Source organism: Saccharomyces cerevisiae, chromosome XIII (assembly GCF_000146045.2).
Source record: "Saccharomyces cerevisiae S288C chromosome XIII, complete sequence".
NCBI classification, from domain to species: Eukaryota; Fungi; Ascomycota; class Saccharomycetes; order Saccharomycetales; family Saccharomycetaceae; genus Saccharomyces; species Saccharomyces cerevisiae.
The window spans coordinates 99,613-115,664 of record NC_001145.3 but is presented as its reverse complement, the minus strand read 5'-3'; the positions used below and the strand labels follow the sequence as shown (position 1 = coordinate 115,664).

Here is a 16,052-nt window from a genome sequence, read left to right as displayed (position 1 = left end):
TTACTTTATAGTTTGTACGTCATAATTTCTTCCATATTACAAGTTCGTGCATATATAGAAAGAATTCTGTTGTTGTAATTGTCATAACTATTGAGCTTTACCTGAAAATTCAACGAAAAAAACTCAAAAACCACATGCTTCTCTTGAGTCATGCGGTTCCTTTCCCTTATGAGTGAAAATCTTCCTTTTTTAGCTATGTGCGCCATCCGATAAATGTAGGAGCAATGAAGCGGAAAGTCAATTTTTTCATACAGTATACATTAATATCTAGTGTGTATTGACTGTGATCGGGAAGATCTTCAGGGTTGAATTACAACATGGACACGCAGATTGCAATAACTGGCGTTGCCGTCGGGAAAGAAATCAATAATGATAATTCAAAGACCGACCAAAAAGTTTCTTTGCCGAAGGCGGATGTCCCATGCATAGATAAGGCCACACAAACTATTATAGAAGGATGCTCCAAAGATGACCCTAGGCTTTCGTATCCTACAAAACTAGAGACTACTGAAAAGGGGAAGACCAAAAGAAACTCATTTGCTTGTGTATGCTGCCATTCCTTGAAGCAAAAATGTGAGCCTTCTGATGTTAACGATATTTATAGGAAACCTTGTCGAAGGTGTCTGAAACACAAGAAGCTGTGCAAGTTTGATCTTTCAAAAAGGACAAGGAAGAGAAAGCCTAGATCAAGGTCACCCACACCTTTTGAATCGCCGATGGTGAATGTCTCTACTAAAAGCAAAGGCCCAACAGATTCTGAAGAATCTAGCTTGAAGGATGGTACATCTTACCTCGCCAGTTTCCCTTCTGACCCAAACGCTAAACAATTTCCAAACTCTCGGACAGTCTTACCTGGACTTCAACAAAGTTTATCCGATCTTTGGTCAACTTTAAGCCAACCACCCTCATATGGAGCAAGAGAGGCCGAAACCACATCTACCGGAGAGATAACCACCAATAATCATACAAAATCCAATGGCAGTGTGCCCACAAATCCAGCAGTTTTAGCATCTAACGATGAGCATACTAATATTAGTGATGCGCCAGTTATATACAGTACCTACAACTCCCCCGTACCGATTTCATCTGCGCCTACCAGCATTAACAGCGAGGCACTGTTCAAACATAGGCCTAAAATTGTGGGTGATGAGGAAACACAGAACGTCAAAGTGAAAAGACAAAAGAAATCATACTCTAGACATATGACACGGTCGTTCAGGAAGCAGCTACAATCACTGATTATTTCTCAAAAAGGTAAAATTAGAGATATTTCGATGAAGCTTGACACTTGGTCAAAGCAGTGGAATGACCTTGTTGAAAAGAGCATGTTTTTGCCAACCATTGCAGATCCTGTATCAGTAGGAATCATATCTCATGAAGAAGCGACGCTTCGCTTACATCTTTATAAAACCGAGATTTCATATTTGTCAAAATTACCATTCATAAAGGTCGAAGAGAATGTTAGTGTCGATGAATTAAGAAAGAAGAAACCTATTTTATTCTCCGTCATTATGTCATGTGTTTCAATTGTACTAACACCCAAACAAACCACCAGAGGAACTATTATGAAGCTTGATAGTTTTGTACTAAACTTAATTACAAATCAGATTTTCAAGGCTAATAATAAATCTATCGAAATCATCGAATCACTGTCTACATTATGTCTATGGTATAATTTTTTTGAATGGTCAAGTAAAACGAGATACCATATATTTAATTACATCTGTTGCTGTTTAACTAGAGATTTGGGGCCTACCTATGTCAATCGATCCTTTGGTATGTTTAGTGACGAGGATCCAAAGAGATTCAAGTCACCTTTGGAACTTTACAGTAATGGCGCCAGTTTAACTTTATTGGTATACATTTCCGCACTCAATATTTCAATTTTTCTACGTCAATCAATACAAGCTCGTTGGAGTCACGTCACGGAAAAGGCCTGCGAGGATTTAGTTAAAGAGACGAAAAAATCGCGACATTATGACAACGATAAACTATTACTTGATTCAGCTGATGATCCCATCTTGGTTCAATTTGCTAAAATGAACCACGTCTTGGAAAATATTCACACACACCTACATGAGAGAGATCTAAATGATGACGAGTTTGATGATCCTATTTTTACTAAAAAGTATCTTAATAAACTAATGGAAAAATACCACAAGCAATTGCAAGAGATTTTCACTAAACTTGACAGAAACAGGCCAAGAGTGATTGCATTTTATTACTCTGTAGAAGCTTATTTATACCAGTATAAACTTGCAGTATTCATCGGGGAAATGTCGCATACCATAAACGAAAAAGTCGAATTGCCCAGAGAAATAATGGATGATTTTGTTAAATGCTATCATTGCTGTAAATCTGCCCTTGAGGAATTTTCCAAGTTGGAGCCAATTTTAATTACCTCATTACCTTTATTTCATACTTCCAGGATCATATATACCGTTGGTATGCTCTTATTAAAGCTGCGCTATTCCGTAGTCGCTATTCCTTCGTTTCACGATTTAATGCCCCTTACAGATGATGCTATTGCCTTGGTAATAGGGGTAAACAATCTTTTAGAAAAAACATCAGAGCTGTATCCCTTCAACAACTCTCTTTACAAATTTAGGTATGTTATTGCGTTATTTTGTCAAACCTACGCAAACAAAGTTATTGATGTTGCTGATCGCTACAATGCAGAAAGGGAGAAACTAAAGGAAAAGCAGGTCATAGACGAAGTAAGCAATGGCCACGATGGTACGAAGCCAATAAATGCATATGTAACCGAGTCACAAAAGATGCCAACAGAAGAAGATCCAATTATCGACAATAATACAAACCAAAACATAACCGCTGTACCTGATGAAATGCTGCCAGTATACTCAAGAGTTCGTGACGATACTGCCGCAATGAACCTGAATATTAACAGTACTTCATATATGAATGAATCCCCACATGAACACCGAGAGAGTATGACAGGCACAACTCTATTACCACCACCATTTATTTCTAATGATGTGACTAACTCTGCTGACTCAACTAATATAAAACCATCACCTAGTTCATCGGTAGACAACTTGAACGATTATTTGACGGATATAAACTCCTTAGCATGGGGCGTTAATTCATTAAATGACGAGTTTTGGACAGACCTTTTCATGAATGATATTTGAGCCCCCACAACAAAAATTATGACCCAAACCAGATCCGAGTTTGTATTAACAAACAAAGTTTAAAATATGTAAAACTAATTAATTTATCCTTAGGTATATATACGATGAATGCAATTCAATTCATCGCTTCTATTTATTTTAGGTTTTTCTTCTGCTCATGGTTCGTGCTCACTGATTAACCATTGGTGCTAGAAATGACTCGAGAACGGATATAAAGTTTCTATTGGTGATCTTTCTTGTCCCTTGACCTCTCATTTCATTTTCGTTTTCAGCGAAATCGTACGGTGATAATAAGTTGTTGCTCACGTATTTGACATAAATATGGCTGTAAATATACTGTAAAACCTGAGTGTAAGACTGCTGTTTAAAGTCGGACAATAGAACAAACCATAGCCCTGAAGCTGTACAGTATGTGTGGACTCTATACTTTCCTGTAGATATACTCCGTATGTCATTTTTAACAGACCCTTTGGAGAGCTTTTGTGTAATGGAGCGTAACGAAAATATCATACCATACAGAAGTTTTGCATCTTCTTCATTCTGTTTGGAGTTTATTGTACCACTTGCGCTATTGGACGCCAATGTCCATTCTCTATCAAATATACAGTTACAATGCCTATCAAAGATCCAAAATGAATATATCCCCATGCTCCACTGATTTATGATTTATATCAAAAGCAGATTATCTTACGATAGTTCTGTATTTTTTTTTTGTATTTTTTCTGTAATGTATGTTGGAACTCAATTGTCGAAAATATAAGATCCGGAAATTCTTCAACACTAGTCAATAGTAAAGGACAACATTTCGACTGAGGCAAACCAGAATAAAAGTTGGTTGATTTTTTATGAGCCAGCGAGTCTATATAAAATAAAACACTATAAACAGATATAATTCGTAGACATAGAGATAACGCATACCTTATATGCTAGAAATATGAGAGACCTTAGCTTCATATAAGCCTTCATAACTCACCAGCTTCTTCGATAACGATTTCAGCTCTTGGTTTACCAGAAGCAGTACCGTATGATTCGATTGCTTTGACAATGTCCATACCTTTGGTTACCTCACCAAAGACAACGTGTTTTCCATCCAACCATGGACAAGGCACAGTGGTAATGAAGAATTGAGAACCGTTAGTGTTTGGTCCAGCATTTGCCATAGATAACAAACCTGCCTTGTCATGCTTTTTGACAAAATTTTCGTCAGCGAACTTGGAACCGTAAATGGATTTGCCCCCAAAACCGTTAGTCAAATCAGTGTCACCACCTTGGATCATGAAGTCTGGGATGATTCTGTGGAAAGGGACACCTTTATAGCCCCAGCCCTTTTCGCCGGTACATAAGGCTCTGAAATTTTCAGCAGTTTTAGGAACCACATTATCATATAATTCAAATTCTATTCTGCCGATTTTGGTTCCATTGACCGCAGGATCAAAGAACACTTTTTTACCTAGTCTAGAAGCAGAATTGGAGAATAAGCGGGACTGTTGAATGATGGAACGTTTAAACATGGTAAGTAGACCTTTGTAGTTGCTTGCTTTTTTTTTTGTTTCTTTATGGAATTAAATAGGAAAAAAATATTGAGTTTATTAATAATCGCGGTGCGAAAGGACTAAAATAATTCTTATTGGTTATTTTGATAATAACTAAGTACAAAAGTTCAAGCTAAAAAAGCTAACTCAGCTGCCTTTTCAGGTCCCACAAGATGTTTCAGTTCATCTTCACCCTTCAAGAAGGTATGGTCCTCAAAGTCAAAACCTGGTACCACTACTTCACTAATCAAGAAACCGTTGTCAAATTCTTCGTTTGGCAGAAGGAAACTTGCCTTAAACACACCTCCGGGGACAACCCATTGCGAGACTTCTCCATTCTTATAGTCAAAACCAACTTTAAATGACTTCACTTGACCATCAGGATATACTAGAACGTATTGACCCTTGCCTCTTTGTAAGATATGTATGATCCTGTTAATATTCTTATGAAATTTCCCAATTGGGCTGTCGGGGGTTAGTAGATAATAGATCAACGTAGATTGATTTCTTGTTACCATTTCAGTATTACCTGAGCCTCCATTTACTGGTTTTTCTACTTCCATGGTGTAGGGAGACCTATCTGTTTCCTTAAAATACCCACCTTCTCTATGCTTGATTAATTGCCAATCATTGATCAATTGTTGCAAACTACTTGGTGGCTCAGGCATTGGGACTTTAACGAAACTGGCCGGCTCTATAGCTGCATTTGCAGCTTCTTGTACATTGGCTGACATGCTCTCTATGGCGAATTCTGATTGAATATACAAGTGTTCAAATTGAAAGAAGTTTTCTTATGGAGACGGAGTTGAACATTTTCTGTTTGAATTAATATACATACATAAAAACTATACTTAGAGAAAAGAATAGAAAAGGCAAAGAAATATACATGGATTTTATCAGGTTTTAAGCTTTCACGTCCTTCTTTTTATCAGCAGATTCTAATGGCACGTCAGCTTTACGTTTCTTGTTCACGCTTTCATCTATGAGGCCTTGCATAACTCTTTTATCACCTGTGATACCGTTAACAGGCCTAAAATATGGTTGACATCTCCAGTATGGAACAGTTCTATATGAACCACCCCATGATTGCTTTTCGCCGATAGTAATTTCATCCTTAATAGCGATATCTGGCTGTTCAAATATTTCTTGCACTACTTTTTCGACAGGCTTCACTACTTGTTCCTCCCATTCTTCCCACGTGGCTTTTGCATTCATAGTAGCAAGTGTTGACCTAATATCAGTATGATGCGGCAAGAAAGGCCTTAAAATCTTAAAAAAATGTGATTTCATTGCTGTCTTGGAGGCTTTAGATTCCTGGCATTCTTTGACAATCTGGAAATACTCTCTGATAATCTTATCTACGCGTGGAAATATCTTCTCCTTGTTCTTAGTTTGGCCTACATTGAAAACACCAGGATTGTATAAGTTCCCCTCAGCACTCATCACTGCGTCAGCACCGATATGTTCCATACAACGTGAAATATCTTCAGGATATAAGATATTCCCGTTAGCAAAAAACACGGTTTCTTTAGGTAAATTATCTCTTAGGTATTTGATTGTTTCCCAGTTAGCTAAACCAGTTTTTTGTCCTTTTTGCTCTCTTACTCTCCCATGGACGGTTAAAAATTGAGCTCCAGCATCCAGCACCATCTTGGCGTAATTCAAACTCTTTTCACAGTCGTCAAATATACGTATTTTTGCTGTAACTGGAACTTTCAAATTTTTGTGCAAGGTGTTGATTAAATTGTGTATAAGGTCCCATTCTTCCATCAAAAATGACCCATAGTGACCTTTCTTAGCTATGCCTTGAGGACAGCCCAAATTCAAATCTACCGCATCGCATTTATCTTCCACCAGTTTAGCTGCCGCCAATAGATACTCTGGGTCATTAGCGCAGAACTGTACAACCAACGGCCTATCTACGCTAGAGCCGTCTAAGGAAGACCAATTATCTTCTCTATATTTCTTCGAGGTAGCAAATAATTTTGCATGTAACATGGGAGTGTACGCCAAGGTTGCACCGTATCTTCTCGATAGAATACGCCATGCTAATTCGGATTGGTCTACCATTGGTGCAACGATCCTAGTAGGACGGCCGATCTTGTCAAAAAGTTGTCGACCTGTTAGTTTTTGCATCAGAGCGTTATTAGCGCTACTCAGGGCAGGTTCAGTCATATGCAGTTGATATTGTTTATTGAGCTTATTGCGAGCCTGTAAAAACTTGGATAGTATAGACGATAGCACTTTGGGAGCTAAAAATCTATGTGTGCGTGAGTGCAGTTTGACGATCACCTTGCTTGTTTTTATTTATCATATGTTCTCAACTCATCGATTTTTTTTTTTGATTTTCACGCTTTTAAGAATAAGAAAAGATGATTAAATTTTTCAATTTGCCCTAAAGAACTAATATAATGTTACATACGGATATGCTAAATATCTATCTAAAGTCTATACACTGTTTACAGATTTCCTGTGGTTGATATTGTAAATAGCCCTAGATTGTAAGGCATGAGCAAACAACAGAGATACGGGCCAGACTGGTGTATCGCCAAGAATTCTAGCACCGCAATACAATGTTCTTGATGACAATCTTGTTCTCGTGATTATGTCCAGCGCTTGATTGGTAACATCATGTGAATTCAAAGTATTCTCTATTAAGGATGAGTCCAAACTCTCAATATCAAGACTGCCATTATCTGGAACCCTTAAAAACTCAGCAAATGTTTGTAATTTATACTCTCTTTCAGATAAATGTGATTCGATCCTCTTCAAAGTTTTGAATGCTTTTAACCACAAGATCCTGTCAGTGCTTTTTAAACTACCAATCATACAATCACTGTTTTTGTTTTGAGCAAAGTCTTCCAATCTCCTCATGTACCCCGCTATGACCAATATCGAAACAAAAATACAAGTAATGGTGAAGATTGGAGTCTGTGTCGATTTACCCTTCATTACAGAGACAGTATCAATCCAGAAAGTGATAACGGATACAGCGTACTCTGTGGCCTCTCGTAGTGATTCCCGCTCGTAGCACACTTTTTCTAAAGAGCTATTCATTGAGTTCCAGTCTTGGTTCCAAATGCATCTTAGTGTTGGAGCAATATCAAGGCACTTCCTTAGCTTTGCAAAGAAGTACAAGGGAATTATCAATCTAAACGACGGATTAGTATTTATTATTGGCAGGTTTTCGTCACTGAGAGCCAATATCCCACCATTTTTGATGTAAAGTAGTTCCCAATGTTTTAGCATTGTGGCGACCAAGGGTCTTGAATGCATCCGCCACTGAACATTCTTCGCATGGAAATCGCTTTCGTAACTATCTTTCAACGCATCTCTTTCGATGTTTATCTTTTCATGAATAGAGATCAGTAAAGATAGCAAAGTCTTGAATGAGATTTTAGCGTTTTTATAAAGATAAGGATTACCGTTTGACAAATACATCAAGCACTTCTCGTAGTTTGATTCACCATTAGATACTTCAATTAGGGAAAACTTGGAATCCAAAACGATATTGAATCTCGTCAAGTTCTCATTCCAAGTTCTTGAATTTTCGCAAAAGAACAGTACCTCGTTGTAACAAGGAACACCACACTTCAAATCTATGGAATGAAAACAACAATCGAAATCCACTAAGGATTTAAAGAGGTTAGAAATCAGCAGGACTATGTGGCATATTCTTATTCTTGATTGTGCTAAGATAAAATATTTGAAATTTCTGTTTATTTGTTCACGGGTATTGTATTGAGCCTTGAACTGGTTCAAAACAGCGGGGTTATCTTGATATTCTAAAACATGGTCACTTTCGATCGGTGGCTTAATGAAGTTTTCTAATGGGTAATTCAACTTTGAAATTTTAATCAACTGAACCAAAATCATTATCTGGGTATTCACGGTTCTAAAGGCATTCATATCATTGGAGAAAATGCTGGTAAACGTTAATAAGACTAAAGATTGCATTAGCCAAATTGGTGTCTTATCATGATTGCTTCGAGTATTTTCTAGGAACATTCTAACTCTCGTCCTTGCTATTTTCGACAATAGTAGTGCATGTGTGGAATGAAATCCGTAAAGAGCACCAATCATACTGATGGATATTACTAAAGGATAGTTTTCACTGGATGGTATAATTGAGTATAAATGAATAAAGGGGAAATATTTATGAAATTCCACTTGATATAAATCGACATAATGATTCAGTTCATCAACAGTGGGAAAGAGATTAGACTTTAGATTGTTTTCTTTAATAATTAAATTTCTCAACTGTTCTGTAAAGAAAGTCAGCTTTTGGGAGGAATCTGTCCACCCTGGCCCCGATTGTGTCGTTGCAGTTTGTGTAGTCAACGATGGCGTCAGGCTTGTAGATGAGACTGCGTCTTTTTGATTTTGAAATAGTGGTGAATATAAGTTCACATTTTTCTTGAATAAATCAATTTGCCTAGTCGTGAATAAGTTGGACACGGACTCGTCCAGTAAAAATTCATTGATGTCAACATTTTTTTTATCAAACTGAACTGGCGAAGCAGAGGAAGATGGTGACGCAGTTGAAGGAATTTTCTCGTCAGACAGAAATTTTGAAATGGCCTTGTTCTGTTTAGTTTTAAACAAAGACATTTGTTCCCTTGGAGAGATGTTTTCCGATACAGATTGAAATTTGCTTGCAGATCGGTGCATATCTCTGTTTTCATTATGCATATTTCTTGGTTCAGAATGGGTCGTAGGATTTTGAGGGTGTAAATTGTTAAACCCAATATCGTTAAAATGGTTTATATTAAGTTTAAGATCATTATCAATCTGAGAGTCCATAATAAACTTAGAGAGCCACTCTTCACTTTCTATGAAGGAGTCATCATGAGCATCCGCGTGATGGGCATGGATGTCAGTGTGGTCAATAGTTTCATTGATTACGTTACTGTTGTTTTGAGATTTTTCAATTGATTCATTGTTGTTTTTATTATTGCTATAATTGATACCGCTGGAGCTGTTGTTATGCCTTGAATCTGGATGCGAATGGTTTTTGTAGTTGAAATAGTCCAAACTGGGATCAGCAGTGATAGATTTGGCAAACCCTCCAGAACCACCATAGGAAGATCCCATTGTTAAAAAGTCAGATAAATAAGGGGTATTTGCCAAAAACAAGGAACTGCTTTCCCTTGCTATTGGTAATTGAAAAGGAGGAGCTGTTGCTGCTTGGTTTGGAGTACTGTTAGCGCCAGAGATAGTGTCTGTCGCAGAGGAGGGACAGATATCTATCTGCTCGGATGCTGCTACAGCAGCACTTGAGCTCGCGGGTGGTAAGCCATCTAACGATAAAAATGGCGGTAAATCCAAAGTTTCCAAGTCCACAACACCAGATTCAATAGCATTTTCTATAAGTTGTTGTGCCGTTAATTGGGGTGTAGAAAATCCCACTTGGTGAGGGATACTTTCCTGTAGTTCATCAAAATCCGATTTTGCTTGTTGATGTAGCTTTTGAAAGTTATCTGAACTATATGTGAATGCGCTAGATGCCGAAAATGATGCATGCCTCTTTGATTTGGTCGGAATATTTGTATCTGGAAGCGGAAAATGGGAAGACGAGTCTGTCTCTTCGATTACAGCAGGTGTTGATGAGTTCCCCACTGACGGTGAAACGTCTGTACTATGATTATTTGCCCCGTATGAAGGACTCAGGTCTAATTTGCCTTGCTTACCATTTTTTTTCTCTTTGGCGGCTTTTTTCAACTGTACTGCCGTCTTTGCTAGCGGATTGCTAGGCGTTGGTAAAATTGTTTGCTTATTGCCTTGAATCTGAATTATATTCTTATCATTGATAGCATCTATTTCAGTTTTATCCTTAGAGTTTATAGATTCTTTAGAAACCAGTGCTGAGTGTAGTTTATGTTGATGCCGCAAAACCAGATCCCTTCTTGCAAAACACCTTCCGCAAAAGACACAGAGAAAGGGTTTCTCGTTCGTATGTGCTCTTTGATGTCGTTTTAAATGCTCTTGTCTCACGAACCCCCTTGTACAGATGTGGCATAGGAAAGGTCTTGGCTTATCGGTTTTGATAGTCCTAGATTTCTTGGGGATCGGTAGTACTTGTATTTTATCATTCCCAGTAGCACCAACGCACGGAGGAGCAGATAATGCTGGAGGTCTATCAGCATAGATAGTGGAGGATATATCTCGTTTGATCGGAAGTCCTTTGAATTCTTCCGATGACATGGCAGATGCAACGTACAATTACAAGAAGCTGAAATATTCGCTGCTGATAGAACAGAAGACAACTGGGCTTTTATTTTACCCAGGGTATCCGTGGTGCTTTCCGACAGTCGATTTAACCACCAGTATGACCAGAATAACCCAATACGACCACTTTATTGAGACCAAACAATGGCGTTTATCCATTCATCATTGTTAATAATCTACGGGTTTTTCAGCAAAAAAAAAGATTAAGCCACTATGAACGAGCCATTACCCGGATTTAAAATAGCTGCGATTCCGTGCAATGATAGTTGTTATAACAACAAAACTAAAAGTATTCAAAGCAGCCACAACCAAAGTATACCAACATTAATCTATTGTACTTAATCGTGCAATAATAACACGAAAGGTTAATAATCAAAACTTGGCCAAAAAAACATCCAATAAATCATGTATCACTCTTAACGACCCAATAAGGTCAAACAATGCGGCTTTACACGGATAAATCTCCGAGGGTTTAAAAAGGCCTAGAGAAAATATAAGGAACAATCAGCTGAGATGTGTTGAGAAGAGTTCGACTCAGATATCGTTAGTTTAACATACGACGACAGATTAATTGATTGGATTGTACTGCCATGTTGAAAAGATTCCCTACCCCTATCCTTAAAGTATACTGGCCTTTCTTTGTGGCTGGCGCCGCAGTGTATTATGGTATGAGTAAAGCTGCTGACCTTTCTTCTAACACGAAGGAATTTATCAATGATCCAAGAAATCCCAGATTCGCAAAAGGTGGAAAGTTTGTGGAAGTTGATTGAATAATGCTAGGACAAACACATTTGTAGGTGATGATGACAGCTACTAGTACTACTACATATGTTTGTATATAGAAATATATTCGTAATGCGTGAAAAAATTAAATATCGAAAAAAAAAACATAAAAAGTGAAATTAGAAATAAAATTCACTATGCCTATCTTCCTTCTTTTGTCATATTTCTACCGTTTTATCAATTGCCTCTTGGAAGATCTTGCCCAATATTGACTGACTTTCGAGGCCTACGCTGATTCTGAGAAGATTTCTCTCAACCCCAAATTTTTCAGCCATGTCGAGTTCGTGGTAGTATGTCATGAGCGTATAGGGGAATGCGAGTGTGAAATTTGTGCCCAAGGAAGGACCCTTGTTCAGCTTTAGATTGTCATAAAAGGCCGCAGCATGATCTTCGTCATGGAACGTTAGTGAAAAGAGCCCGCCGTATCCACCTTCTTTCTTACACCTCACCATGTCATAGTTGGTTAGTGTTTCTTTTGAGGTTAGATTAGGGTAGTAGATTTTCTTGAATAGTTTATTTTCGCCTACGTGTGGCTTCAGTATTTTATCTAAGAGGTATTCGGTGCTGTAGTTGATCCTGATGGTTCTAGCAATGAAATCTCTGGAATTTCTTTCCAGGTAAATTGCGTCTTCGCACCATAATAAATCTTCATATTCGTCTTCTAATTGCATAAAACGGGAGGCAAACTCGTATACCCGGCTTTGTGGATTTAAAACCATTGAACCACCAATGACGTTAGAGTCCCCACTAAATGTCTTCGTCAATGAACTGCAAACGATATCAGCAAACGGTAGACCGTCAATATTAACTATTCCACCCACAGTTTCATCAATGATAATGAAAAACCCAAATAATTCCGAAAGCCTTTTCAGTTCCAGTAAATTTCCCATTTTTAATAGTGGGTTTGATGGGGTCTCTATAAAAACGGCAAGAATTTGCTCCCCGGAATGTAAAATTTTTGTTAGTTCTTTCATTGAAGACTCATCTCCTTCTCCCAAGAAATACGTTTCATTAAACTCTTGCAAGACATGTAATGTATCCGCATAAGGGAACCCAAAAATCACGGTCTTCTTATTCGGAGGTGACGAGGTGACGTCGCTTCCATTTCTGGATCTATTCAAACGCAGTGAGTCCCATTGCAACAGCAATCTATGCGCAGTGAATATCGACGCCATGCCGCTCGGAAACAAAAAAACGTCTCTCTCAGGGCAAACCCTTAATGCACACCTCCCGGCATCTTCCTCTACGGATTGCTCTTCCTCTATCGTGCTCATTTCGATGGGCTCCGGGGGTATAGTGGAAACAAGGCCATTATGCGGTTCTTCTTGACTGTCTACTTCACCGCTAATCCCGCCGTCATGATCTTCTCCGTGGTTAGCCTCATTGAGGGATGAATCCAGAAACGTGTCCTGGAAGTCCTGTTCATCTTGGTTACCTGCTAAGAAATGGTAGTTTTCCTCCTCATCGTGCTCATCTTTATCTATAACCTTTGTAGCGATCCTCTTCTTAATCAATTCCTTGGCTCGATCGGCAAATGCAAAATTCAGATTCCTGCCATACCGCATCTCTATGTATTCCTTTTCCTCTGCAGGGCTGGATTTCTTTTCTACCATGAAAAGTTCATGCAAAACATATTCAGCTAGTCTGCTTGAGATGATCTCTCCGGTGTATTGCCAATACTGTTTTAATATATTCTCGTATGCCCCATCTACAAACACTACCGCAATCTTACACTCTCTTTTCCACGTCTTCTGCTCCTCGTTGATAGGTTTCGCCGTGGCTAACTGTAATATCCTTACTTTGCCATTGCGATGCGCGCACTTCCTTCTTACATACTCTCTGCACCGTTTGGCAACTCTATAAGAGGGGAAGCAAAAGCACGTTTCGTTTTCTTTAGCATACTTTTCTATTAAAATATCACGCAGCTTTTGAATCGAGGGGTGGATCCAAAACCTGGGGTAGCCAGACTTTAAACACCCTAAAACTTTGGGGTCTTTCTCCACATACGAAATTACAGATTTCCATGTCGGGAAACATACAGATACCGCATGTTGAGTGTCCAGTGGTATAGGCTGTCCTAGCTCGGTAGCCACTTGCGCTGAAACCATATTATAATGTCCTATAGAAGAAGAAAATGTCAGGAAAACTTCGCCTATAGCCCTTACTCTCTGCGTGGCCCTGCTATACTTCTTTCACTATTGAGAGGCAATTTTTTCATCAAATTTTCATTGCGAATTTTCCAGACGGCATCGCACAGGTAGTCGGGTAACACGAAGATGTGGTTTTTCAACTTGGTAAGGACTGCTATTAAAGAGGTCAGTCGATACAACGAGAGAAACTTAAACTTACACGTCTATCCTTGGCGTCCATGTTGAGCATGGTATTATCTTCACCTGCTGCCTGTCTTTAAATCGAGGGTATCCGCACCGCAGTTCGTGACCTGTGCCTGCGTTATGCGAGAGCAAAAGGGCCCTTAACGAGCCGGCACCTAAACGAAAATTTCAAGGGTTTTTTTGGCGGTGCCTAATAAGGAACGCGCAGAACAATAGACCCTGCCGGTAAACGATGGCCTTGCAGTCGTATACTGTTAAAACTGTTGAGTGGGTGAATGGCAGGGCCTAACTGCTTGCCTAGGAGTACCGCAGGAACGGTACGAATCGAGTGGAGACAGCAAACCTTGACGTGTGCTTGCTTTTAAACGGGTCGGAGAATTTACTCTTGAGCATATACGTGTGGGCATATGCATACAAATATATAAATACATTCGGGTGTATACGTAAATATATAAATATATAAAGTAACATATGTATATAAAGACGAAAGATTGAACGCCATCGTGGAGAGGGTTTTCGTATGAAGGTGCCTTAAGTCTTGTGTAGAAGTAGTTCTTTAGTTAAGATAGAACCTGGTAAAGACTCAATGGACTATTTACATGTATATAACAACAACCAGGCGCACGTTCCCAGAACACCTCCAGGCAGGCAGTGCCTATCGCCCGTTCTGCCCCCAATCATATTGGCGTTAGATCAACAACATTCGCTGACATTTGGGTACTCCAGCCCCAGGTGCTTGCCAACACCCATATTGCCTTCTATGAGCACAAATACGCCCGTCCATTGGTCACAACAGGTTGTCACTATCCCTGTCGCTGTACGAAATCATGCCGCAATGATGCCTATTATCACACCTATGACCTCCCCAAGACCTCAGTTTGAAGCAACGGCTCCCTCACCCCCTTTGGCCCCGGTCGCCATAAAGCTGCCAGATTTGAAACTACCACCGTCGCCTGTGCCCAGCACAGTAGAGGACAGAGTTTCACATCCTATCCTGCCCAAAATTGTGATCGGGAATGGCGGCGGCCGTGATGTTGAGCGAGATAGTACCGAGGAATTAATTAGGAAGATTCCAAACTACATTGGTTGTGCAAAAACAAAGGCACAATTGAGCAAAGTTAGGTCTGGTAAACAACTAATTGCATGCGCACAGGAATATCACCATCCAGTAAACAAGGACGAGATCGAAAATATCAACAACATTCTAAACTTCAGGGACTTTATTTTCAAGCATCCAAAATCCTCCTTCGAGTTCCTATGTACCCTGTCGTTTGAGCAGTTCGTTAGAGTATATTCATTCATTAGTTTCATCTACAGGACAAAGAAAATCAATAAGAACAAGTACGAACTCGTTTGTGAGATGAATGTTCACGAGCAACTCAGCAATAAGCGTATACAAAGAACAAGGACTCCTGAAAAGTACAAAATACATTTGATCTGCGAGTCAAAACTCATACTGACCTTCAACCACTGTACGAAGACAGTAAAATTTGAGTCTATCAATGGCGGGCACTGCCATCCGATTTCAGCCAACCACATTATCAAGCCCTCCCTCTTCCTTACCCACTGCATTAATAAATGCTACCAGACCGTGTCAGACCCTACCGATTTGAAATTGGCATTGAGAGACGCCTTAGAAGCCCTTGATCATGAAAGGATAGGATTGTCTTTCTTAAAGAGGAGACATTTCAAGTGCTCACACCAAGCATCATCACTCTCGAATGCCAGCGCCACATTGAAGAAACAAGAAGATCATGACACATTTGGTGTACATACAGGAATAATTCATACGGCAAATTTCTTCATGTTTAATGCATCTAGCGATATATTCCAGAGGAACTAACATATATAAATATCTGTATCCTTCTTTAAGAAAACACAATTGCATACTTTTTCCATTATAACTGACTGTTTCAGATCCTGCAATAGAAAGTATTTTTTAAGTAATGAAATAGTGCTTCCATTGATAGTAAGTGAGTAATAAGACGATCGGAAACTATTAATATAAGTATAGTTTACATATA

At 39.0% G+C, this 16,052-nt stretch overlaps 9 protein-coding genes across 9 annotated transcripts; 3 read left to right on the top strand and 6 right to left on the bottom strand.

Annotated features, from left to right (window-relative positions):
• Positions 1–317: 317 nt before the first annotated feature.
• Positions 318–3,152, top strand: WAR1 (War1p; the record flags this gene model as incomplete). Its single annotated transcript, NM_001182435.1, has 1 exon — positions 318–3,152. One exon carries the CDS (start codon positions 318–320, stop codon positions 3,150–3,152), a length of 2,835 nt encoding a protein of 944 aa, NP_013635.1.
• A 168-nt stretch (positions 3,153–3,320) lies between these two features.
• On the bottom strand, positions 3,321–3,800 carry BET5 (TRAPP subunit BET5; the record flags this gene model as incomplete). Its single annotated transcript, NM_001182436.1, has 1 exon — positions 3,321–3,800. One exon carries the CDS (start codon positions 3,798–3,800, stop codon positions 3,321–3,323), a length of 480 nt encoding a protein of 159 aa, NP_013634.1.
• Positions 3,801–4,114: 314 nt separating this feature from the next.
• On the bottom strand, positions 4,115–4,663 carry CPR3 (peptidylprolyl isomerase CPR3; the record flags this gene model as incomplete). Its single annotated transcript, NM_001182437.1, has 1 exon — positions 4,115–4,663. One exon carries the CDS (start codon positions 4,661–4,663, stop codon positions 4,115–4,117), a length of 549 nt encoding a protein of 182 aa, NP_013633.1.
• A 149-nt stretch (positions 4,664–4,812) lies between these two features.
• CFF1 (Cff1p) lies at positions 4,813–5,418 on the bottom strand (the record flags this gene model as incomplete). The annotated part of the gene is made up of 1 exon (NM_001182438.1): positions 4,813–5,418. The coding sequence occupies one exon, from the start codon at positions 5,416–5,418 to the stop codon at positions 4,813–4,815; it is 606 nt and encodes a 201-aa protein (NP_013632.1).
• A 169-nt stretch (positions 5,419–5,587) lies between these two features.
• DUS1 (tRNA dihydrouridine synthase) lies at positions 5,588–6,859 on the bottom strand (the record flags this gene model as incomplete). Its single annotated transcript, NM_001182439.1, has 1 exon — positions 5,588–6,859. One exon carries the CDS (start codon positions 6,857–6,859, stop codon positions 5,588–5,590), a length of 1,272 nt encoding a protein of 423 aa, NP_013631.1.
• A 273-nt stretch (positions 6,860–7,132) lies between these two features.
• On the bottom strand, positions 7,133–10,888 carry TDA9 (Tda9p; the record flags this gene model as incomplete). The annotated part of the gene is made up of 1 exon (NM_001182440.1): positions 7,133–10,888. One exon carries the CDS (start codon positions 10,886–10,888, stop codon positions 7,133–7,135), a length of 3,756 nt encoding a protein of 1,251 aa, NP_013630.1.
• A 614-nt stretch (positions 10,889–11,502) lies between these two features.
• ATP18 (F1F0 ATP synthase subunit i) lies at positions 11,503–11,682 on the top strand (the record flags this gene model as incomplete). The annotated part of the gene is made up of 1 exon (NM_001184340.1): positions 11,503–11,682. The coding sequence occupies one exon, from the start codon at positions 11,503–11,505 to the stop codon at positions 11,680–11,682; it is 180 nt and encodes a 59-aa protein (NP_013629.1).
• A 171-nt stretch (positions 11,683–11,853) lies between these two features.
• YML082W (putative cystathionine gamma-synthase) lies at positions 11,854–13,803 on the bottom strand (the record flags this gene model as incomplete). Its single annotated transcript, NM_001182441.1, has 1 exon — positions 11,854–13,803. One exon carries the CDS (start codon positions 13,801–13,803, stop codon positions 11,854–11,856), a length of 1,950 nt encoding a protein of 649 aa, NP_013628.1.
• Positions 13,804–14,614: 811 nt separating this feature from the next.
• Positions 14,615–15,871, top strand: YML083C (uncharacterized protein; the record flags this gene model as incomplete). The annotated part of the gene is made up of 1 exon (NM_001182442.1): positions 14,615–15,871. The coding sequence occupies one exon, from the start codon at positions 14,615–14,617 to the stop codon at positions 15,869–15,871; it is 1,257 nt and encodes a 418-aa protein (NP_013627.1).
• Positions 15,872–16,052: the final 181 nt, after the last annotated feature.